General features: G+C 33.2%; 1 protein-coding gene across 2 annotated transcripts; it reads left to right on the top strand.

Moving 5' to 3' along the window:
- Positions 1 to 17,567: 17,567 nt before the first annotated feature.
- Positions 17,568 to 23,519, top strand: LOC105788308 (pentatricopeptide repeat-containing protein At1g71210, mitochondrial). Of its 2 annotated transcripts, XR_008192852.1 has the most exons (3): positions 17,568 to 20,370; positions 23,310 to 23,411; positions 23,504 to 23,519. XR_008192852.1 is itself a non-coding variant. In XM_012615132.2 (2 exons), exon 1 carries the CDS (start codon positions 17,709 to 17,711, stop codon positions 20,352 to 20,354), a length of 2,646 nt encoding a protein of 881 aa, XP_012470586.1. In that variant the 5' UTR covers positions 17,568 to 17,708; the 3' UTR covers positions 20,355 to 20,370; positions 23,310 to 23,500. The 2 variants fall into 2 exon arrangements, 1 of the variants encoding a protein (XP_012470586.1); XM_012615132.2 differs by lacking the exon at positions 23,504 to 23,519 and having other exon boundaries at positions 23,310 to 23,500.
- Positions 23,520 to 25,326: the final 1,807 nt, after the last annotated feature.

Raw genomic sequence — 25,326 nt, 5'->3', positions numbered from 1 at the left:
TAATTAGGTAAAAGGACCAAATCTTAAAAGATAAAAAGTTTGTTTCTATTAGTTAAATGGATTAAATGGCTTTGGAAATAAAAACTAATGGATCTAGATGGTAATTATTTCATATATATATATATTAATGGTGGACAATGTTGGACATGATTTAGTTATTTTATAAGCTTTTAAACTAAGGGTAAAATAGTAATTAAATTAAATAAACACAAAACAAATAGCTAAAATGCTATCATCTTCTTTCTTTTACTTTGTTTCAACCGAAAACACCATTAAAGAAGGAGCTTGAAGTTTTGGCTAGGGTTATTCGTATGTGTTTGAGCCCCACTTTTAGTATTTTTCTGTTTTTGAGCTTGTTTTAGCTTAGTCTAGTTAGTCCAGGGGTTAATTTGCAAAAATGTTAAAGGTTAAGGGACTTTGCATGAATAAAATTGATGTGTTTGTGAAGCTGATTGATAGAATATTAAGGTTGATTGTTGAATAAGTTTATTTTGTTAAGAGATTTTTGGTGATTTTGAGTATTAGGGATTAAATTGTTGAAAGTGTAAAATTTATTGGTATTAATGTGAAACATTGGTAAAAATGGGTTGTATGGAATGTTTAATAAAATTGGTTATCATGGTTTTGGTTAAAGAAATGGTTAAATTGCGAGTTTCGGGTTTAAGGACTAAATTGCACAAAGGGTGAAATATTAAGGGTGATTTTGTAATTTCACATTAAAATGAGTTATGAACTAGAATTAATGATTCTTGACTATTTGAAATACTTAATTGAGTTAAATTAATATTTAGATCAAGAAAAGAATCAACCAGACTTGAATCGAGGGAAAGCAAAAATCTCGTATTAATTTTTGACTTAGCTGTAACAACCGTGGTGATTAAGGTAAGCTCGTATGAGTGATATGGTTATTAATCATTTTCTGGATTGATTATTAGTTAATGATATGTTAGATATAATTGGATTCGATAATATTACGATGGCTTGAATACTTGACGGTTTAATAATCCCATTTGAACTTAGAGAATGCTTAGTATAAAAATGACATGTCAGTAGGGGTTATATGGTTTTGAGTGCTGGTCTTGGATGTTCTACCGATGGCTAAGGTCTTACATTTGTTGTGGATTCTCCATAGCTCGTGTGAACAATGCCATGTCATAGCTCGCGTGAGCACTATTGAAAAGGTTATGATTACATAAAAAGACACACTTTGTGTAAGCATTCTCGAGTATCTGTTGTTATTCTATATGGTTCAACGGGTAAGTTAAGGTTAATGGAAAGGCATGTTTGAAAACTTATTGTTACTAATGATCATACGAGATGGAAAGATGGTATGTGTAAATGAATTTAAAAGAAAGAGAATTTATCATTTGATGAAGGATAGATGTATGGAATTCATTTCATATTATGTCTTATGGTACATAGATGTTATATTTTCAAGTTATCTACTAATTATGTCGATTGCATTGAATAGGAAAGCGTAATGTCTAAATGATTTAGTGAGCATGGTTGAATGATTTGTTGTTTAATGTTTGGTAAGTTTAAGTTTCTCCTATACGAGCTTACTAAGCATTAGTTGCTTATGTAGTTGTTTTTTTTTCTCTATTTTGTAATCTTGTCGGAGTCCTATCACACTATCCAGCAATCACTTTGGTAGTTTTTGTTGCTTTGGCTATGGTTATAAATGGAACGTATAGGGTTAAATGTAATAGGTGTTTTCAATAAGCTATTTGGTTAACTTGATATGCTTATGCTTTGTGTACATGTTTGTTTGGACTTGTAATGCTTTAGCAAGTATGTTTCTTTTTGTCACTTTTAAGTGCATTGTAAATATATGACTTGTGACATGTTTATAAGTGATTGAAATGGTTGAATGGTGTGTGGATGTGGTGATGTATGTTTAGCGTAATGTGATTTTGAATTGGTATGAATTGTGGTTCTTTTTAATCACATATTGGTTAGAACTTATAGGTTGATTGACTTGCTATTTTTTTTTGTGTGTTAGGAAAGTGTTTTGATAATGGCAATGTATGAGCAAATGATGTGTCTTGCTGTGCAAGAATTGGTTTTATAATGTGATAGCCCGAAATAACGCCTAATCGGAATAGTAGTTTCGTAACCACAAATATGAAGTGAAATAGTTTAATTTTATAAATTTTTATTAATTACTGATTGATTGAAATATTGTGTGAAAATATGGAAAGGAAATTTTAATGATTTAGTGCCTAATTGAATTTTTAGGACTAAATTGAGAAAAATGCAAAGTGTGTCTAATTAGTGATTAAATGACTTAATTGAATTATTGCATGAAATTGGAAGTGTTTATGTCGCAAATAGACCATAAATTAATGCTATGGACACAAAAGGGTAATTCTAGAAAAATATCTAAGTAAATGGGTCAAGGGTATTTTTGTCAAAAGTGAATAAAACACAAAATAAAGTGAAAATAAGTGTCCATCCTCTTCAAAAATTAAAGAGTTGCTGCCGAAACTTTCATGTTCTATAAGCTAGGGTTCTTGATTTTTCTAAGCTCAATTATCAAGAAAGAAGAAATAGTGGAAGTGATCGGGGAAAAGAGAAGGTTATCGACTAATTTACAAAAATAGTCGTTTTGCATCCGAGTGTTTTGAGCTTGCTCGAATTGGGGATCGTCGGAGCTCGTATCACACTATCACAGCTATCTCGGTTTTATGTGTTTTCAAAATGTTTAAAGCTATGGCATGTATAGATTCTTAATCATTTTGAGTATGTTCAAATGATATGGCTAAGATTAGCTATTGAAATGGCTAGTAAAGAATATGTTTTGGTGTTATGTATGTTTAAATGGTAACTAATACAAAGAAGCAGTTTTTGGATAGTAGCAGTGACGTGAATTTGAAAAATCACCAAAAATAGTAGAAATGGAATTAGAGAGTGAATGAGATATATAATTAAATCTTATCAAGTCTATTTTTACAAAAAAGAAACGGTGTAGGAAGCGAAATTTTCTATTTTGAGATATTTGAATTTTAGTGAGACAAGGTCAGAATGCTTTTTGAAGTTCCATGTTCTGACTTTAGAAAATCATTATAAATTGTACAGAAAGAATTATGGTTCATAATTTATATGTATAGATTCCTTAGTGAGTCTATTTTCAAAAGAAACAAACTGTAACATTATATGAATTCTGTACAATAATATAATTGTTTTTTATTGCCAAGAGGTCAGAATTGTCGAGTAGTGAAATAGGTGAAACTTTAATGAATAAACTGTACTAATTGGCCAAGTCAAAAATTCTGAACATTTTATGGTAAGTAGGAATATGAGTCTAGTTTTAAGGAAAATTTACAGATTTAAATTTTTAGTTTCTTAACTTGAGTTATAATTAAATTAGTGACAGTCACGCAGGTGGACAGTTTTGTTGTGAACAATGAAATTAATTTTAAAAGCAATTTTTTTTATGCTCCGAATTGGTAAGTTAAGTTAGATGACGCCTCGTGCTCGACTCCAGCAATGGTCTCGGGTAAGGGGTGTTACATTTAGTGGTATCAGAGCTACAGTTTAGTCGATTCTCTGACTAACGTAGCGATTGTAATAGACTATCTATACATGCCATAATTGAATAATGATAGTGTGACGACTCTTGACATCTTAAAATGTTTTTTATAGTAATGGATCCTAATCGAGATACAACTGATGATGCTCAAAGTAATGCACATGCTTTCGCGCAAGGGATGGTGCCAGTTGAAAGTTGACCCGAGACTTAGGGTCAAGGAGATGAGGCTAGGGAAGCTTTTCTCTATATGATGAGCAATTGGTATACTGAGTTTGTTAGAACTAATCTTAATGCTCAACCTCCTCCGTCCCCTCCTATTCCTCAAGCTGTTCCCATGACTCCTCAACAAACTGAAGTGTTAAGATTTTCAAAGCCTTGAGTGGACAAAATTCGAAAGTATGGAGCCGAAGAGTTCCGAGCTAATGTAAATGATGATCCTGAAAGAGTAGAGTTCTGGCTTGAAAATACTATCAGAGTGTTGGATGAATTATCTTGTACTCCAGAAGAAAGTCTCAAATGTGCTATCTCATTGTTGAGGGATTCAACTTATAATTGGTGGAAAACTTTAGTGTCAGTGGTGCCTAAAGAGAAAGTTACATGGGATTTCTTTCAAGAGGAATTTCGGAAGAAGTATGTAATCAGCGTTTCATTGATCAAAAGAGAAAAGAGTTTCTTGAATTGAAACAAGGGCGCGTGACAGTAGCCGAATATGAACGAGAATTTGTCAAATTAAACAAGTATGCTCAAGACTGTGTATCTAATGAAGCTACATTGTGTAAGAGGTTTGAAGATGGATTAAACGAGGATATCCGATTGTTAGTAGGAATCCTTAAAATTAAAGAGTTAGTGGTACTAGTTGAAAGAGCTATCAAGGCTGAAGAATTGAGCAAAGAGAAATGAAAGGTGGAAAGTGAAGCAAGAGATGCAAGAAAAAGATCAATGGGTAAATCATTTCAGTCTCAAGCGAAGAAGTCTAGAGAAATGAATACTCACTCGAATGCTTCTAGTGTGAATTTTCAAAGAGATCGAGGAAAATAATATTCAAGTTCTAAAGCTCAAGCGACTTCTATGGCAAGTATAGGTAGTGTTAAACCTACTAGACCAGAATGTCAACATTGTGGAAAACGACATTTGGGGGAATGTTATTTAATCAGCCAAGCATGTTTTAAATGTGGATCTCAAGATCATTTTGTGAAAGATTGTCCAGAAAGAGAAGAGATAGAAAACTTTTAGAATGTGAGATCGAGCAGTATGACTACTAGAGGAAGACCACCGAGAAATGTAGGGACTGGAACTAGTGGTAAAGGTGTAACAAAAGACACTACCATAAGACCCGAAGCGAGAGCTCTAGTGAGAGCTTATGCCATCCGAGCTAGAGAGGAAGCATCTTCCCCTTATGTGATCACTAGTATATTTTCTCTTTACAACACTAATGTTCTTACATTGATTGATCCTGGTTCTACTCACTCGTATGTATGCATGAACTTAGTGTCTGATAAGAATTTATGTGTTGAATTGACTGAGTATGTGGTTAAAGTGTCGAATCCTTTAGGCAAGCATGTGGTAGTTGATAAAATATGGAAAAATTGTCCTTTGATGATACAAGGTCAGTGTTTCCCTGCCAACTTGATGTTGTTGCCATTTGATGAATTTGATGTTATTTTGGGAATGGATTGGTTGACATTACATAAGGCCAAGATAGATTGTAGTCAGAAAATTCTTGAGTTGAATTGTAGTAGTGGTAAAGTTCTTCGGGTTGAAACAGATAAGTCAAATGTGATGCCATTTGTGATTTATGCCATGTCTGCTCAGAAATGTTTGAAAAATGGTTGTGAAGCATATCTTGTTTATGTGTTGAATACAAAAGTGTTTGAAATAAAGATCGAATTAGTGCCAGTGGTATGTGAATATTTAGACGTATTCCCAGAAGAGTTGCCAGGTTTGTCTCCGATCAGAGAAGTAGAGTTTGGTATTGAAGTAATGCCAGGTACTGCTCCAATATCGATTGCTCCCTACAGAATGGCACTAACTAAACTGAAAGAGTTAAAAGTGCAATTACAAGAGTTGACGGATAATGGATTCGTAAGACAAAGTTACTCTCCGTGGGGTGCTCCCATGTTATTTGTGAAGAAAAAGGATGGAACATTGAGATTGTGTATTGATTATCGTCAACTTAACAAAGTGACACTGAAGAATAAGTATCCATTGCCCCGAATAGATGACTTGTTTGATCAGTTAAAGGATGCCACAGTGTTTTCCAAAATTGATTTGAGATCTGGATATTACCAATTGAGAGTTAAAGAGATAGATGTGCCAAAGATTGCTTTCAGAACCCGGTATGACCACTATGAGTTTCTTGTAATGCCTTTTGGTCTGATTAATGCTCCAGATATTTTTATTGATTTGATGAATCGGATTTTCCGGCCCTATTTGGATAAATTTGTTATGGTGTTTATAGATGATATTCTTATTTATTCCCGAAGTGAAGCTGAGCATTTTGAACATTTAAGAATTGTACTACAGACTCTGCGAGAAAAGAAATTATTTGCTAAATTTAGCAAGAGTGAATTTTGGCTCAGTGAAGTTGAATTTTTGGGACATATTGTCTCGAGAGATCGCATCCGAGTGGATCTGAATAAGATATCGGCAATAGTTGAATGGAAGCCTCCAAGAAATGTATCTGAAGTTAGGAGTTTTCTGGGCTTAGCCGTATATTACCGTCGATTTGTAGAAGGTTTTTCGATGATAGCTTCACCGATGACAAAATTGTTGCAAAAAGATGTTAAGTTCGAATGGACCAAGGAGTGTCAACAAAGTTTTGAGAAATTAAATATGTGTTTAACTGAGACACCAGTGTTAGTGCAACCTGAGTCAGGAAAGGAATTGTTGTTAATAGTGACACGTCGTTAAGTGGGCTCAGATGTGTATTGATGTAAGAAGGAAAAGTGACAGCGTATGCTTCTCGACAATTGAAACCGTATGAACAAAATTATCCTACCCATGATTTAGATTTGGTTGCTATTGTCTTTGCTTTGAAGATTTGGCGTCATTATTTATATGGTGAGAAATGTCGTGTTTATACGGATCATAAAAGTCTGAAATATGTTATGACACAAAAAGATCTGAATTTACGGCAACGAAGATGGTTGGAATTGTTGAAAGATTATGAACTTGTGATAGATTATCATCCGGGAAAAGCCAATATAGTTGCTGATGCTTTGAGCAGAAATTCTCTCTTTGGTTTGAGAGCTTTGATTAGGAGATTAACATTGACTGAAGATGGATCATTGTTTGTAGAGTTAAAAGCTAGACCATTGTTTCTTCAAGAAATTTTTGAGGATAAAAAAATGGATAATGAATTGCAAAGAAGAAAGACTCAGTGTGCAGTAGATGATAATTCTGATTTTTGGATTAATTCAGATGGATGTTTAATGTTTCGTGACAGAATATGTGTTCCAAAAAATGTTGATTTAATCCAGAAAATTTTGCAAGAAGCGCATGATAGTCGTTTGGCAGTTCACCCCGGTAGTGTAAAAACGTACAATGATTTGAAGAAATTATATTAGTGACCGGGTATGAAACGAGATATCTCCGAGTATGTGACAAAGTGTTTAGTGTGCCAACGAGTAAAAGCTAAACACCAAGTACCTTCAGGGTTACTTCAACCTATTATGATGCCCGAGTGGAAGTGGGATAGAATTACTATGGATTTTGTTTCCAGATTGCCATTGTCATCAAAAAAGAAAGACTCAATTTGGGTGATAGTTGATCGATTGACTAAGTCGGCTCATTTCATTCCTGTGCAAATGAGTTTTTCAGTTGACAAGTTAGCCGATTGTATATTGCTGAGATAGTCCGATTACATGGTGTGCCTATATCTATTATATCTGATAGAGATCCACGGTTTACTTCAAGGTTTTGGAAGAAATTACAAGAGGCATTAGGTACTAAATTGAATTTTAGTACAGCATTCCATCCCCAAACCGATGGACAGTCTGAAAGAGTAATTCAAATACTCGAAGACATGTTGAGATGTTGTGTACTGGAATTTGAAGGTAATTAGGAATGATATTTACCTTTGGTGGAATTTGCATATAATAATAGTTATCAATCAAGCATAAAAATGACACCTTATGAAGCGTTGTATGGACGAAAGTGTCGGACTCCATTATATTGGACTGAACTTAATGAAAATCAGTTACATGGAGTCGATTTGGTAAAAGACATAAAAAAAAGTGAAGATAATCCGTGATTGTTTGAAAGCTGCATCGGATCGACAGAAGTCGTATGCAGACTTGAAAAGAAAATAGATTGAATTTCAAGTGGGTGATATAATATTTTTGAAAGTGTCTCCATGTAAGAAAATTTTGAGATTTGGCCGTAAAGGTAAATTAAGTCCAAGATTTATTGGTCCGTATGAAGTGATAAAAAGAATCGGTCCAGTGGCTTATCAATTGTCTTGACCACCGGATTGGAAAGAATTCATAATGTGTTTCATGTTTCATGTTTCTATGTTGAGGCGATATCGATCGGACCCATCGCATGTGATTTCACCGACTGAAGTGGAAATTCGATCGGATATGACATATGAAGAAGAGCCAATTCAAATCTTAGAACGAGAAGTAAAACAATTGAGAAACAAACAAATTGCTTTAGTTAAAGTGTTATGGCAACGACATGGAGTGGAAGAGGCAACATGGAAAACCGAGAAGGCTATGAGGAAACAGTATCCCAACTTATTCACTGGTAAGATTTTCGGGGACAAAAATCCCTAATGGGGAGAATTGTGATAACCCGAAATAGGGCCTAATCGGAATAGTGGTTTCGTAACCACAAATTTGAAGTGAAATAGTTTAATTTTATAAATTTTTATTAATTACTGATTGATTGAAATATTGTGTGAAAATATGGATAGGAAAATTTTAATGATTTAGTGCCTAATTGAATTTTTAGGACTAAATTGAGAAAATTGCAAAGTGTGTCTAATTAGTGATTAAATGACTTAATTGAATTATTGCATGAAATTGAAAGTGTTTATGTGGAAAATAGACCATAAATTAGTGTTATGGATACAAAAGGGTAATTCTAGAAAAATATCTAATTAAATGGGTCAAGGGTATTCAAAATAAAGTGAAAATAAGTGTCCATCTTCTTCAAAAATTAAATAGTTGCTGCCTAAACTTTCATGTTCTATAAGCTAGGGTTCTTGATTTTTCTAAGCTTAATTATCAAGAAAGAAGAAATAGTGGAAGTGATCGAGGAAAAGAGAAGGTTATCGACTAATTTACAAAAATAGTCGTTTTGCATCTGAGTGTTTTAAGCTTGCTCGAATTGGGGATCGTCGGAGCTCGTATCACACTATCACAGCTATCTCAGTATTATGTGTTTTCAAAATGTTTAAAGCTATGGCATGTATAGAGTCTTAATCATTTTGAGTATGTTCAAATGATATGGCTAAGATTATCTATTGAAATGGTTAGTAAAGAATATGTTTTGGTGTTATGTATGTTAACGTGGTAACTAATACAAAGAAGCAGTTTTTGGACAGCAACAGTGATGTGAATTTGAAAAATCACCAAAATAGTAAAATGGAATTAGATAGTGAATGAGATATATAATTAAATCTTATAATGTCTATTTTTACATAAAAGAAACATTGTAGGAAAAAAATTTATATTTTGAGATATTTGAATTTTAGTGATACATGGTCGAATGGTTTTGAAGTCCTCTGTTACGATTTTAGAAAATCATTACAAATTATACAGAAATAATTATGGTTTATAATTTATATGTCTAGATTCCTTAGTGAGTATATTTTCAAAAGAAACAAACCATAAAATTATATGAATTCTGTATAATGAGATAATTGATTTTTATTGCCAGGAGATCAGAACTGTCGAGTAGTGAAATAGGGGAAAATTTAATGAATAAAATGTACTAATTGGTCAAGCCAAAAATTCTAAAAATTTTATGGTACGTAGTAATATGAGTTTAGTTTTAGGTAAAATTTACGGATTTAAATTCTAATTTTCGTAACTCGAGTTATAATTAAATTAGTGACAGTCACGCAAGTGGATAGTTTTGTTGTGAACAATGAAATTAATTTTAAAAGCAATTTTTTTATGCTCCGAATTGGTAAGTTAAGTTAGATGACGCCTTGTGCTCGACTCCAGCAATGGTCTCGGGTAAGGGGTGTTACATATAATGGCTTGTTTTAGGGGCTAAAATTGGAGCACACGGGCTATCACACGGTTGTGTGCCACACACGATCACCCTACACGATCGTGTGTCATTTATATTTTAGGTGTAGGTTTCATGCAGCCTGCGACACGACCGTGTGACCCAACATCGAATGTACACATGGTTTGGCACACGACCTGCGATACGGCTGTGTAGCCCTATTTCGAATAACCACACAGGCTGGGACACGGCCATGTGTCCCTACTTCGAATGTCCATGTAACATAGCCGTAAGACCCCCAATTTCCCAATTTTTCTTATTTTTCAAAAATTTTTCGATTTGTTTCAAATTGATCCTTGATTATTCCCAACTTGTTTCTAGGGTCCCGAAGGCTCGATTTAAGGCCCAAATGTGTATATTTTCCATGAATGTATTGAGTTATTAGTAATTAATATTAAATTGTTTTATTATTTTATTTTGAAGTTTAAGATTCTGTTTTGTATAGTAATGCTCCGTAACCCTAATCTAACAACGGAGACAGGTTAAGGGTGTTACATATACTTTCTCCCAATATGCTCATATTTTATCTCATGGTAATCGCTACACCTTACTTCATAAAAAGTCAATGACTATCAAATAGTAATCAAGTCATTCATCACAAAGACGAACGACTAGTGGCCACGTTTACTTTTCATCAACCTTGTAATGCCAATGAAAGTATATCATTTACTCATGTCTTGGGCTATGAATTCCACTATTTTGAATGACGCAATATACTTCAGAAGCCGTATACCCAACCCACCAACTTTCTGTTCCGTATCTATTTGAACTCAATTTTTTACTTACATCAAAGTATATGAGTCACGCATACATAGTTCGTTATCCACTTAGATTTAGGTATGTCACACTATGAACATCACAAGTGGATTAATCCATAAATGAATTCAGTGTTTATTCTTCTTGAGTCCAGTCCGATGTATTGTCAGTCCAATCAGACACATCTTTGTCTCTATCTTCTAGGAGTCATCCGCTCCGATGCCCAAGAGAAAGCATCTCCCTAATTGGACTTGATAGAAAACATATTAGTCTTTCAATTAGTTTGCTCATTTTTTATTAAACTAAGGACACATTTAAGTTCGTCAACTAATACAGGTTGACTTTCCATATCACAACCCGACCACGTAATACCGCTTAGTATTAGTTTAAATATTAGACAGCCAGTAAACTAATATTTGCTTCTATTTTGCTTTGCATGCAAAAACCACATGTCTGTGTGTCCCTACTTCGAATGTCCACACGGTCTGGGCTATGTCACATGGCCATGTGACCCCCTGTTTCCCAATTTTTCTTGTTTTTCCAAAATTTTTTGATTTGTTTCAAATTGATCATTTATTATTCCCAACTTGTTTCCAAGATCCTAAAGACTCGATTTAATGCCCAAATGTGTATATTTTCCATGAATGTATTGAGTTATTAGTAATTAATATTAAATTGTATTATTATTTTATTTTGAAGTTTAAGATTCTGTTTTGTACAGTAATACTCTGTAACCCTAATTCGACGACGGAGACGGGTTAAGGGTGTTACATAGACATTCTCCCAATATGCTCCTATTTTATCTCATGGTAACCGTTACATCTTCCTTGATAAAAATTCAATTACTATCAAATAGTAATCAAGTCATTTATCACAAAGACGAATGACTTGTGGCCACATTTACTTTTCATCAACCTTGTAATGCCAATGAAAGTATATTATTTACTCATGTCTCGGGCTATGAATTCCACTATTTTGAATGACACAATACACTTCAAAAGCCGTATACCCAACACACCAACTTTTTGTTCCTTATCTATTTGAACTCAATTTTTTACTGACATCAAAGTATATGAGTCACGCATACATAGTTCGTCATCCACTCAAATTTCGGTATGCCACACTATGAACTTAACAAGTGGATTAATCCATAAATGAATTCAGTGTCTATTCTTCTTGAGTCCAGTCCGATGTATTGTCAGTCCAATCAAACACAACTTTGTCTCTATCTTTTAGGAGTCATCCGCTCCGATGCCCAAGAGAAAGCATCTCCCCAATTGGACTTGATAGACAACATATTAGTCTTTCAATTGGTTTGCTCATTTTTTATTAGACTAAGGACATGTTTAGGTTCGTCAACTAATACAGGTTGCTTTTCTGTATTATGACCTGACCACGTAGTACCGCTTAGTATTAGTTTAAATATTAGACAACCAATAAACTAATATTTGCTTCTATTTTTCTTTGCATGCAAAAACCAAAGTATATTAACGTAATTGATGAAATATTTTATTAACCAATTTTATTGAAAACACTTAGGGAACCAGATCCAACAGTCTCCCACTTACCCTAATAAAGTAGATGAGTTATGCTTTAGATATCTATACCTTCTATATGTTTCTCAAAGAACTCTCTAGCTAGCAGAGTCTTGGTAAAACCAATCCCCGGGGATTGTCCACAGATGTGATCTTTGACTACAACTATTATTCCGTCAAACACTAACGTCTTCATTATGATACTTTCTATAAATGTGTTTTGTCCTTATGTGGTTTTTTAGGGTTTAGCTATATTCGGACTATTATAGTGCCACAACTTTTCCATACCTCATATTCGACATTCTATGGTGAAGTTAGCAGTGTTACCCTGCTTGACAAAAATTCATACTATGGACTCGCCATCTAGGACAAAACAAAATCCAATGTCTATTTCCTTGAATCTCGACACCTTTGGAAGTCAAAATTAGTATATCCAATAGGAATGAGATCTCCTCCGAAATACACAAGCATATAATCCCTTATTCTTCATAAATACTTGATTACATGCTTAACTGCTTGCTAGTGTCTTGGTCTGGGATTTGTCTGATATAGACTCACCAAAGATACTTCCTTACAACATAGCATACATGAGACTTCTGTACTGCTGAAGCATAAGGAACCTTTCAAAATATCAATCTTCTCTACTATTCTCGTACCACGAACCACTTAGAATATTGCTTGAACAATCATGAATCAAACACAGAACAAAACAATCATGAATCAAAAATAGAACAAGAAACAATTTCTTACTTTCAGTAGGAAAGTAATTCTCTCTCAATAGAAACTTGTAGAATTGTTATTCCCAAAAAATAGAATTTATACTTAGAAAATAAATTCTCACTATTTTCGAGCAGAATAACAAAATCTCAAAGTTGTGTATTTAACCTCTACCATTGCAATCTATTTATAGGGCGAGATAGAACAGTCTTGGTTGAATTAGTAAAACACAAATAATACATACCTAATAGAAAAACTAGTCTTCTAGTTTAACTAGGAGAATAGGGCATCACACCCTAGTTAAATATAATAGGGTTGTCGCCCCGCATATGTATTATGAGTGGTTTTAGGCCTCACCTATATTGGCTCCAATTATATGTGTTTCTTAGACTTTTATCCCAACACTTTATAATTTAATCCAACAAAATATATGATTTTCTATTTCTCAAAATAAATATTATTTATTATATTAATTTAATCAGATAAATTAATTTTAATTAAATAATATTTCAACACAACTCTAATTTTGTTAAAGTCATGACAACTTTACCTAAAAGAATCTATGAGAAATATATTTAATTTCTATATTCAAAAATTCATAATGACTAATTAATTTAATTCTATTTTCTAACGTAAATTTTTAAATAAATAATATTTCAAAAATTTATATTAATTCTCAAGTCATTTCCATACATAGAGAGAAAACACATTCATTTCCAAATGTGACTCGTTTCTTTAACTTTATCATTTCCATTCATTTATGTTCATTTGATTCTTTGCGCAACTCATTTATTATTTCAACGAGCTAATGGAGGGACTGATTGGACATATATAATTAAGGCTCAAATGATTTATAATTAAGTTTCATCTTTTCGCCTATTAATTATAAACTCTTCTAGTCTTGAAATCATTCCACTATAGTATCGTGACTGAGCTCTCCCCAGCGACATACCATTACGAAAGCAACTCGATCAGTTCTCGTCCAATAACCTTGTCATAAGTGTGTTACCCTCAAAGGATATCCTTAATCTTTTTGGGATAATACATGTTCTCCCAATATGATTCTATTTTAGCTCATGTTAACCATTACATCTTTCTTCATGAAAAGTCAATTACTATCAAATAGTAATCAAGTTATTCATCACAAAGTCAAATGACCCGTTGCTACGTTTACTTTTCATCAACCATGTAGTGCCAATGAGAGGATATCATTTACTCATGTATTGGGCTTGAATTCCACTATTGTGAATGATGCTACATACTGTAGAAGTAATATACCCAACGCACCATCTTTTAGTTCCTAATTTATTTGAACTTAGGCTTTTACTTACATCAAAGTATACGAGTCACACATACATAGTCCGTCATCCACTCAGGATTTAGGTATGTCACACTATGAACGTTATAAGTGAATAAATCTATAAACAGATTTTGGATCTATTCTAATTGAGTCTTATCCGATTTACTATCAGTCCAATCAATCACATATATGTTTCTATCTTCTAGGAGTCATTTGCTCCGATACTCAAGACAAAGCATCTCCCCAATTAGACTTCACATATTAGTCTTTCAATTAATTTACTCATTTTTGACTTGACAAAGGACATGTTTAGTTCATCTACTAATATAAGTTGTCTTTTTGTATTATGATCCTACCACGTAATACTACTTAGTATTAGTTAAACATTAGATAACTAGTGAGCCAATAGCTGCTTTCATTTTGATTTGTGTGAAAAAACCATTGAGAACAAAATAGAAGGGTATAAGTGTAATTTATGGATATTTTTTTAAACCAATTTGCTTTAAAAATACAAGTGTACATAGACGAATATACTACACTTAGGGCATCAAATAGAACACCTATATGTTGTTGACTTGTATTAACCGCAAGTCCTTGGTCAAGGCAATTAGTCAGGGTTAATACAAGGAGTTGCAAGACTAACATGGATAAGTAAAGGTAGACACCATGCAATGACTTTTAACATATTCAAGACGCATCATGGAAGGATCGAATTACACATGCATATTGAAAACTAAAAGGGTTTGTCAAAAGTATACATTGACTCTTCCAATAATTTGGGGTCATAATGAGCTGCTAGATCTCGCTAATAATAAACAAATATAATTATTTCTTGATTGAAATAAATTATATTTGATACCAACATAATTGGAAGCATAATGGGTCACACACGATAATGCAATTTGAAAATTAAAACGAGAAAAGACAAAATTGAACATTTCAACAAAGTCTAAGAGTTAAAGTGTAATTAATTAAAAATTAATTAAAACCCTAGCTTGTATATTCTAACTTAGCCACAAATCTCTAGTAGTTGCTATTTTTTTTTTGTCTCTTTTTTTCATGGACAAACAAAAACAAAACAAAAAAATATTCTTTAAATTTTTGCTTCTAATTTTCTTTTCGGTGTTAAGATTGAGACAGAAAAGGATATGGATCCGCGTGATTAGATAAGTAGCACTATATTGATAGAGTAGATCTCGATCTTATAAAGATACTCTAAAACCTGGAATGAATTACCAATTGAGGCTTGGATCGACAACTAAGCTTGGTTTTGTACGAAAACGGAGAAAGAATTAAACGAGCATGACAACGAACCTTTTTCAAGGTATAAATTCTTTTATTTTATTTCATGTATGATGACGTAATAAAATCGTTATAATTGATTCTTGGTGGAATCCAATTCATTGTATGTTTTCATTTTCCACTACATTTATTTTTATGGTTGTTTCGATCTTATTTTTCAGGCATAATCGAATTCCAAAAATTTCAGCAGAGCCTCATTTGACACATACTTATTCGTCTTACATCTAATTTATTTCTATAATTTAAATAATTTCATCCTTGGAAAGCTTTTTGGGCTAAACCGAGATCTGACCCTATTACTATAATCTAAGAGTCCCAAATTATTTAAAACATATATAATTTCGCAAAGTTGTATCACTTCTCTCAAGCATGCAAAACACTCATAAATGGTTACTTGAATAACCTTAATAAAACCTCATTCTCTACTAAACCCACTACCTTGCCAACATGCTTCTTCTATGAATCAAGCTTAAAAACAAATTTATATTCGTAATTCAAGCTTTCTATCTCCTAGTTTTCTAAGCTTCCAGCAATATGAATTAAGCAAAAACTTTAATAATTTCATGTATATTGAATGGCTCTTACTTAACTATTGACTTAAGCTAATATTCTACCAAAAATTCAAAGACATTCACACTAAATTGCTATGGAGAGCTCACGGCACAAGGGGATGAGAGCATGGAACTTCTTTTCATTGTAAAAGAAATGATAAAGATGGTTTTCTTCTTTCATGAAATCTTCTTTTAATATAGCTAAATTTAACTTAATTAATAATTATCTAATGATTGAGATTATCTTAAGAAAAGTTAATGGAATTGAATGGATGGGATCATAAGCATTCACTAACCATGTTTTAACAATGGACTAATATCAGTTAAGGACTTGTTAAAATACACACCTAATTTTTCAAGTTCTATCCTCTTTGCAATTTAACCCTCTTTTATACTAATTATTAATTTATCTAGACATTTGCTTAATAATTCTAATTTTCAAATTCCGTATTCATCACATAAACTTAAGTAATTATCAATTTATACTGAGTCATAAAGATCCACCATCATATGTTGAGAATTTAACCAAAATTATAAAGAATTAATCTTCTCGCCTTGATAATTAGTAGACGGCCATGGAAAGTAAACCAAAGGAATTTTCATTTATTTCTTTCTTTGTACGGTTCAGAAAGGATGTAGTTGAACGATGATATTTCCTTCTCTTTCCCATTATCATTCATATATATGTATAATATTAATCTAATGGCTATTATTGTGTTAAAGAATGGTTAATGGACATGAATGGAAACGATCAACACAAGCCACTAACCTTGATTTAAGGATGGTTTATTAGTACTTAGGTCTTTGGTTTAATCTCCCATCTAATATTCTCTAATTTAGCCACCTTGTAATTTAGTCTTGTACTTTATTTTAACAACTTATCTAATTAATCTCTTAGAAATTCTAATTTCTAATTCGGATCGACTTGTAACCATTCTATTAAAATTTTGACTAACTTAATTTAAGTAATTCGACCTTAAAACCGAACTTTTTGACATCAACGAAAAATTGAATTATTACATATGAACTAGGTAAAGCCAATGTTGATTGGTTAAAATGTAATGTAAGCATCTATTTGTAACAAAAATGACAGCTTTGTAAATGGGATTATATATTATATTCCTACGTTAATAGCTTTATCATATTTGGAATCTTTGAACTTTGATAAAGTCTTAATTGAATAAGATTTGCATGGAGGTCACGTGGTTTTACTTACTAAATACATTTATGAGTTTGACATATTGATTTACGATTGCTTATTGTTGAAATATTTTTTCCAGCATTTGTCATTCCTTTAAATCCGTCGAGCTTTGTATATAGACAATCTTAATTTTAAGCAAATTGTTCAATTTGGAATGTTGTTCCTTAAGATCTTTCTGCTATTTTAGATTTTGATGCTTCTTCAAGCAATACCAATAAATTTGAAGTTCTAAGAAGAGTATATTAGATAATCCTGCTAGCTCCAGTTTTAGTATTCCTTCTATTCATTGGTATTTGATTTAAGTGTCAACAACTTTCATATCTTTGAGAAATGGAATTTTGTTTTTAAAAAGAACAAATTTGATATAATTGAGGTGCCAAGTATAAGCCCATTACTAAGCAAGGCCTATGACGTTCACGTGTGTTTCCGGGCTCTAGAGCAAAAGTCCGAATCCGGTAGTAAATTATTCGTACTGAAGTTTTAACAGAACTGACGCCATTGGCAGCTGTTGGAGGTTTGGGGTCGGGGTGTGAGTTTGAAAGAGACGAATCCAATCCCTGCGAAATAAAAAGATATGATCAAGCTTTTAAGTTCAATTAAACATGTAGCCAAATCCAGTCCATTTCTCCTGTTGAAAAATCGTAATGGTAATTCATGTTCCTACTCTTGTTTATTTATCTCACCATCTGCCATCGATTCCCCATCAGCTCATCGCCTTAATCTAAGCGCCAAGGACGTGGTGGCCTCTTTGAAAGACTGGTTCAAGGCCCCAAACACATATCTTCTTGACCGCATCTTCAGCATCCTAAGCTCCCAAGACCAAGTCGCCCGGGACGATGAATCTTCGAGGCATGCCGCTGACCTTGCTCTCTCCCACCTTAATCTTCATCTCTCCGAGACCTTTGTCCTCCAGGTCCTCTCCTACGGCCGCTCCTCCTCCAAAGACGTTCTCTCATGCCTCAAGTTCTTCGACTGGGCGGGCCGCCAGCCGGGATTCCACCACACCCGAGCCACCTTCCATGCCATCTTCAAGATTCTCTCGAAAGCGAAGCTAGTGCCCTTGATGCTTGAGTTCTTGCAGGATTTTATGAAGCATAGGTGCAGTTACAGGGTCAGATTCCACGACACATTAGTTTTGGGTTATGCCCTTGCAGGGAAATCGGCGATGGCACTCCAGATGTTCGGTAGAATGCGATTCCAGGGTCTTGACTTGGATACCTTTGCCTACCACGTGCTTTTGAATGCTCTTGTAGACGAGAGTTGCTTTGACGCCGTTGACATGATAGCTAAGCAGATTTCATTGAGGGGTTTTGACAATGGCATCACCCACTGCATCCTGGTCAAGTGCTGGTGCAAGCAGAACAAGTTGGAGGAGGCGGAGGCCTATTTGCGCGGTTTGGCCGAAAGCAGGAAGCCAGTTGGTGGGCATGCCGTGAGTATTATTGTGAGTGCGCTTTGCAAGGGCAACAGGTTCCAACATGCCGCCACCTTGTTGGAGGAGTTTACGGAGCTTAATGTGCCTATGGAACAAGCTTATGGTATCTGGCTTCAGAATGTTGTGCAACGTGGGAAGTTAAACTGGTACTTGAACTTTATCAATAGGAAGAAATTATTCAGTAGGAATGTTCCGCGCCTATTTCAGTACAATGTTTTGGTATTGAGACTGTTAAGAGAGTACCGGCTGAATGATGTTTTTGATTTGTTAATTGAAATGGAGAATGATGGAATTTCCCCTGATAAGGTCACCATGAATGCTGTTTTGTGTTTCTTTTGCAAGGCTGGGATGGTGGATGTTGCCATTGAGTTGTATAACTCCAGGTCAGAGTTTGGACTCTCTCTTAATAGAATGACGTATAGTGATTTAATCAATAACTTATGTTGGAATGGAGTTATTGATGAAGCTTATTGTGTGTTAAGAAATTCAGTTCGTGAAGGTTACTTCCCTAGTAAAAAGACCTTCAGTATTCTTGCCGGTGCTTTGTGCAGAGAGGAAAAATTTGACAGAATAAAGGAGCTGGTAGTTTCGTCCCTAGAGCAGAAATTTAGGCCCTGCTATGATGTCTGTGACTCATTTATTGTAGCTTTGTGTAAAGCAAATAGGGTTGAAGATGCCTATTTATTACACGGTGAAATTAGTAGAATAAATAAAGACATGTCAAGTAAAACTTACTTTCACTTGATTCATGGTTTTTGCAAGTCAAATAGGGGAGATATTGCTGCAGCACTTCTACTTGAAATGCAGGAGAAGGGTCATAAACCAACCAGAAAATTGTTTAGATATGTTATCTGTTGCCTGTGCGATATGCAAAACCTGGAAAACCAGTTTTTCAAATTGCTAGAGATGCAGTTGTCTCATTTTGAACCAAGCTCTCATGTCTTTAACTTCTTCATTGCTGGAGCTGGTCATGCCAAAAAGCCTGAACTAGCAAGAGAAGTGTTTGAGATGATGCTAAGAAGTGGGATTAAACCTTCCTTAAGATCTGACATCTTTATGTTGCATAGTTACCTAAAGAATGATAGAATTTCTGATGCTTTAAACTTCTTTAATGATGTACGCCAGAGAAGACAAATAGGGAGAAAATTATATAGTTCCATCGTAGTTGGTCTTTGCAAAGCAGACAAGGTAGATTACGCTTTGAATTTCATGAGAGAAATGAGGAATAATAATGTTTTTCCGGGCATGGAATGCTATGAGCATCTTATACAGTTGTTCTGCTGGAAGGAAAGTTACAGTTTGGCTGTAAGTCTTGTTAATGAGCTGGAGCAAACTAGGGGCTATATTACATCTTTTATTGGTAATGTACTTCTGTTACACTCCTTAAAGACTAAAAAGTTGTATAAGGCTTGGGTTCAATTTAGAGAAGGGCAAGATGAGACATCAGATATTTCGTTGCTTGGACAACTAATTGGAATATTTTCTGGTTGCATGGAAGCAAACCAAGATATCAAGAGCTTGGAAGAAATAATTGCAAAATGTTTTCCAGTTGACGTCTACACATACAATACACTATTGAGGAAACTGAGTGAAAGCAAAGTGGATCTTGCTTTTGAGTTGTATGACTGGATATGCGAGAAAGGGTATGAGCCAAATCGATGGACGTATGACATCATAATACATTGTCTTCTCAGAAAGGGTAGGAGAGCTGAAGCTCAGAGATGGTTGGAGGAGATGTTTGAGAAAGGTTTTGACCTAACGGAGCGTACCAAACTGTTAATCTGATAAAGCCACAAGCCAGGTATTTAATAGTAGCGAGAAATTTCTAAAATTCAGACCTTTTTTTTTACGTTGTAGAGAAATGAATGTGTTCGAGACCTTTATTTGATTGATTATGTGGAAAATATGCTCTAAATATTTTTATCAAACCTTATTTTTCATTGTGGTGTTGCTCATTGCATGAAAAAGAATGAAATATAATTTCTAATGTCACTACTCAGAACTTTGCTTTGCTACTATTTATAATTGAGTTCTCCTAAAGAGATGCAAAAAATTAAAATGATATGGTTAGTTGGCTGTACGTTGTGTCCTATATTATTGTATTGTTTACTGTATGTAGACTTGAACATGTGTCCAACACTGGACTCTGTTCAAGTTCTACCTTTTGTTTTGTTTTGATTTTCATTTCATGTTCTACTATATTATTGGATTTCTGTTTGGGAGTTATTACTACCGTGCACTTCCTAGTTGTAACATTTTAGTTTGAAAAACAGCTAGATTGCATTTGGTAACTTGAATTTAGGAGTTTTGATTTCAAATTTGTATAAATCGTGTAATAAAAACATGTAAATATCACTTTCATTGTTGTTTCCAAATTCATTGACTTATCGGGGTCCAATTTATTTATGAATTTGAAATACCTATAGGCTATAGGTATTTGTAAATTAGAAATTTGCCTTGGTATACCCTTTGAAATATGTAGACATAGTGAATTTTAGTTGAATTTGTGTATAATATGTGCATTTGGATTTTTTTACCAAAATGACCCAAATTTTTTCATTTTTTACAAAAATATTTATTTTTTCAATAAAGTACGTACATGACCTGAAATGAACAGTGAACATGGGTGGTGCCAATCTCATTGGTGTCACCATCTTACCACGTCAGCCAATGATTGGTCAATAGAATAAAAAAATAATTTTTTTGGATGGTGCCAATGTATTCGGTGTCACCCGTATAAATACTCATATATTAGTTTTTTGGTGGTGCCAATTAGATTGGCGTCATCGCTTCCTTCTCCGTCTTTCTCCATTTTACTGCTTATATCTTTTTCTCTGTCATTAGCTTTGATTCAAAAAAACCAATGAAAAATGAAAAGAAGAAGGTAAGACAAATGAGGGAAGGAGAGGGATTAATTAAATAGAAAAGATATTTTTTATGGAAAATTTTGTTTGCATGCCGAAACATTTTTTTTTTTTAGGATTAATTAAAAGTGCCTGGGAAAATAAAAAGTCTTAGCAGGCAAACATAATTTGTCCATAAAAAATATCTTTTCTATTTAATTAATCCTCTATTTTCCATAGAAGGTGCCTCGGGAAATAAAGCGTTTTCTTTCATGATTTTGGAAAGTTCTCCCTCTCTCTCTCTCATTTTTCATTTTCCTTCGAGACCTTTCCCTTTCTCATTCAAACAACGATTTTTTTTTTAGAAAACTCTCCCTCTCCTTATTAGGGGTGTGCAAAATTCGGGTAAAATCGAAAAAATTCGGTTAACCGACCTAATTCGGTTAATCGGTTGGTTAACCGAATTTTTTCGGTAGGGGGTCGGTTAATTATTTTTTGATTTTTCGGTTAACGGTTAATTTGATTCGAAACCAGTCGGTTAACCGAATTTTTTCGGTTTAACCGAAAAAATTAATAAATAAAATTATAATATATAAATAGGTCCACTATTCACCTAAACCCAATCCAAACCCTAGTATTCAACCCAACCCAATTACTCAACCCAACCCAATCATAAAAATTACAAATAATTTAATAAATAAAAATAAAATTCTAAAACTAAAACTAAAACTAAAGTCTAAAAGTCTAAAAATAATTTAATTATGTAGTGATTCAATCCGGTTAATTCGGTTAATTCGGGTAATTCGGTTAATTTGGGTAATCCGGTTAATTCGGTTAATTTTTAACCAAAAATAAAAAAATATAATTTTCGGTTAATTCAGTTAACCGACCGAATTAACCGAAAAAATTTCGGTTCGGTTAATTATTTTTGAAAAAATTTTGGTTCGGTTAACGGTTAAAAATTTTGAAAGGTCAGTTAATTCGGTTAATTTTATTTCGGGTCGGTTAACTGAATGAACACCCCTACTCCCTACAACTTTTCTGAAAAACTTTTCCTCTTCTCTAATTTGCCTTGCCTTCTTCTCTTCTTTTGTTCTTTTCATTTTTCATTAGCTTTTTCAAGTCAAGGCTAATGGCAAAAGAGATATAAGGTAGTAAAAATAGAGAAAGACGGAGAAGCAAAGGCTGAGGACCATTGATGCCAATCTAATTGGTACCACCAAATTTTTTTTTCCCTTATATGAAATAATGGGTGACCTCCAAATTTTTTTCCCTTATATGAAATAACGGGTGACGCCAAATACATTGGTACCATCCCAAAATTTTTTATTATTTTATTTTACCGGCCAATCATTGGCTGTCGTGGTAAGGTGGTGACGCCATTCACTAATCATTTCAGGTAATTTACATACTTAATTGAAAAAGCAAGTCATTTTTATAAATAATAAAAAAAATTGGGTCATTTTGATAAAAAAAGCCGCATTTCTTTATTACAATTTATATAGCAAATAAAATACAAACATTTAGTTAGTAAATTAGTTTTGAGGGTTTTAGTCTAAACAACTGAACTTCTGAGATTTCAGTTCAAAGTAGAGATCAACTCTTTGGTTTATTTGATTATTCTTTTATTTGCTAATATGTAAGTATATCTTAATTTCTTAGGCTTTAGCTGTTTAGATGATCTTATGATAAGGAGCAGGTTGAATTTGATACTATCTTAGGCTTGGGTGATAGAAAGGGTATGGGTGATTGATTTGTTGCCTCTGTTCTTTTTAAGAAATAAAGTCCATGAATATAGACTTACATTCTAATTGAAATTGAATGCAAACAATATTATATAAAGTTTGTTTATTCAAAAATTGTTTTACCATTCTCCCTCTCTCTCAATCATTCACAGATTACTCTGTGAAACGTAGCTTCTAACCAGAAGCCTAAACCAAAGGCGTAGAGAAAAAGTGGTCGTGTCTCATCAAATTAATATCCGAAACAAAATTTTCAGGTAAGGATAACATATTGTATGCATGTTTATATATACATTGATTTTGGAGAGTCCAGCTCCAATTTATTTATGTACTCTATTTCTAATAACAGTGGACATTAGGAAGTGTGATGTTATGGTTCTGCCACTGCCGCGAAACGATATGATATCTGATGCTTGTTTGAAGGGGGAGTATACTCGCCAATCAACACCTTTTAATATTAGAATATACAATTTAACTTTTAAAATTCCAAATATCTTTTCTATACAATAATTCTTGCTGTTTTAAGTTTAAAACATACTGATTTGTAAAAACTATTTAAGCATGAAATTAAAAAAACATTAAAAATGTTAAAATGTTTTTAAAAGAATGTATACTGTTACAATATTTAATTAATTTAACATATGATTTTAAGAGTTTTTTAACTAATGTAAATGAAATTTATGAAAAATTTGTCATAATATTTTGAAATTAAAAATAAAAAATTGAAATAGTATGATTAAAATATAATGCCATTTTATACCGAAAAAGATAAATACTAAATCATCTTAGTAGTTATTTTGATTTGACACATGACATAATTTTATGTTTGAATATTGAAAAATTGAAAGAAGATTTATGGATGACTTAGATAAGAAATTTTATGAAAGGAAATTGATATTGGAGGCAGGAACAGGTGAAAAGAATTAGAAAAGTGAATATGTGACAAAAAAAAAAGGGATGAAATTGTAAAATTTGAAAAGCATGAGGACTAATGTGCAAAATTATTCAAAAATAAAATTATTAATTATTACCGATTCTATTCCATGAAGTGGTTTGGAAGGTGATTTGGTGTGATGAAATAAAATGAATAGTTTAGATATTAAATTGTAATTTTTCCATTTTATCAAGAAAAGAGCTAAACTGCACTTTTCATTGTTCAAAGATATAATCAAAGATTTTGGATGAATTATGAACTTGATTTGGTATATTATCGAATTTTCAGAAGAATCGACTAAAAGGGGTAAAAAGGTAATTTTTTCATAAAAGGGTAATTTAGTTAATTTTTAAGACTTCTATGATGGAAATAATATTTCAATATGATATTTTGTATCTGAAATTATTTTGGATCATCGGGATTTTGTTTTAAAGAATTAGACCACAATTTGACAAAGACTAGTAAAGGTTGGGTTTGGGCAATGGGCCCAATTTTTGATATTTTAATAGGGGTAAAGAGCCTGTATTGACCCCATTTTCTCCCATTACCAGTCGACTATTGAACTGCGAAGAACCACAATTTGACAAAGACTTGTAAAGGTTGGGTTTGGGCAATGGGCCCAATTTTTGATATTTTAATAGGGGTAAAGAGCCCGTATCGACCCCATTTTCTCCCATTACCAGTTGACTATTGAACTGCGAAGAATCATAATTTGACAAAGACTTGTAAAGGTTGGGTTTGCGCAATGGGCCCAATTTTTGATCTTTTAATAGGGGTAAAGAGCCTGTATCGACTCCATTTTCTCCCATTACCAGTCGATTATTGAACTGCGAAGAACTTTCTCCATTTTTTTCTATTTTCTCCATTTTCCTTCCATCTCTACACACTCTTCTTTAAAATTTCACCATTTTTCATTATTTCCTTGAAAAATTTACTTACCAAAACCTTTGTTGAGTCATTTTATCTATCAACTCCATCACCCATGAAATGGGGGTTTAAAACCTAGTGAGAAATTTTAGGAGTGAGAAAGGAGATGAACAAAATAATAATTAAATGGGTTCTTATCTCATTCAAGCATAAATTCGTGTTTATAACAAACTTTAGTGTTATTGAGCCATATTAATGGCTATTTAATGTTATGATATTTATGATATTTTGTTAGTCATGAAAGATTATAAAGAAGAAGGAAAGAGATCAAGCAAGGTAAAGGAAAAGTTAATGTGTGAAGTTAGAAAGGA

This window comes from Gossypium raimondii, chromosome 2 (genome assembly GCF_025698545.1).
Source record: "Gossypium raimondii isolate GPD5lz chromosome 2, ASM2569854v1, whole genome shotgun sequence".
Taxonomy (NCBI): domain Eukaryota; kingdom Viridiplantae; phylum Streptophyta; class Magnoliopsida; order Malvales; family Malvaceae; genus Gossypium; species Gossypium raimondii.
The sequence above is the reverse complement of the archived record's forward strand: the minus strand, read 5'-3'. Positions and strand labels throughout refer to the sequence as shown.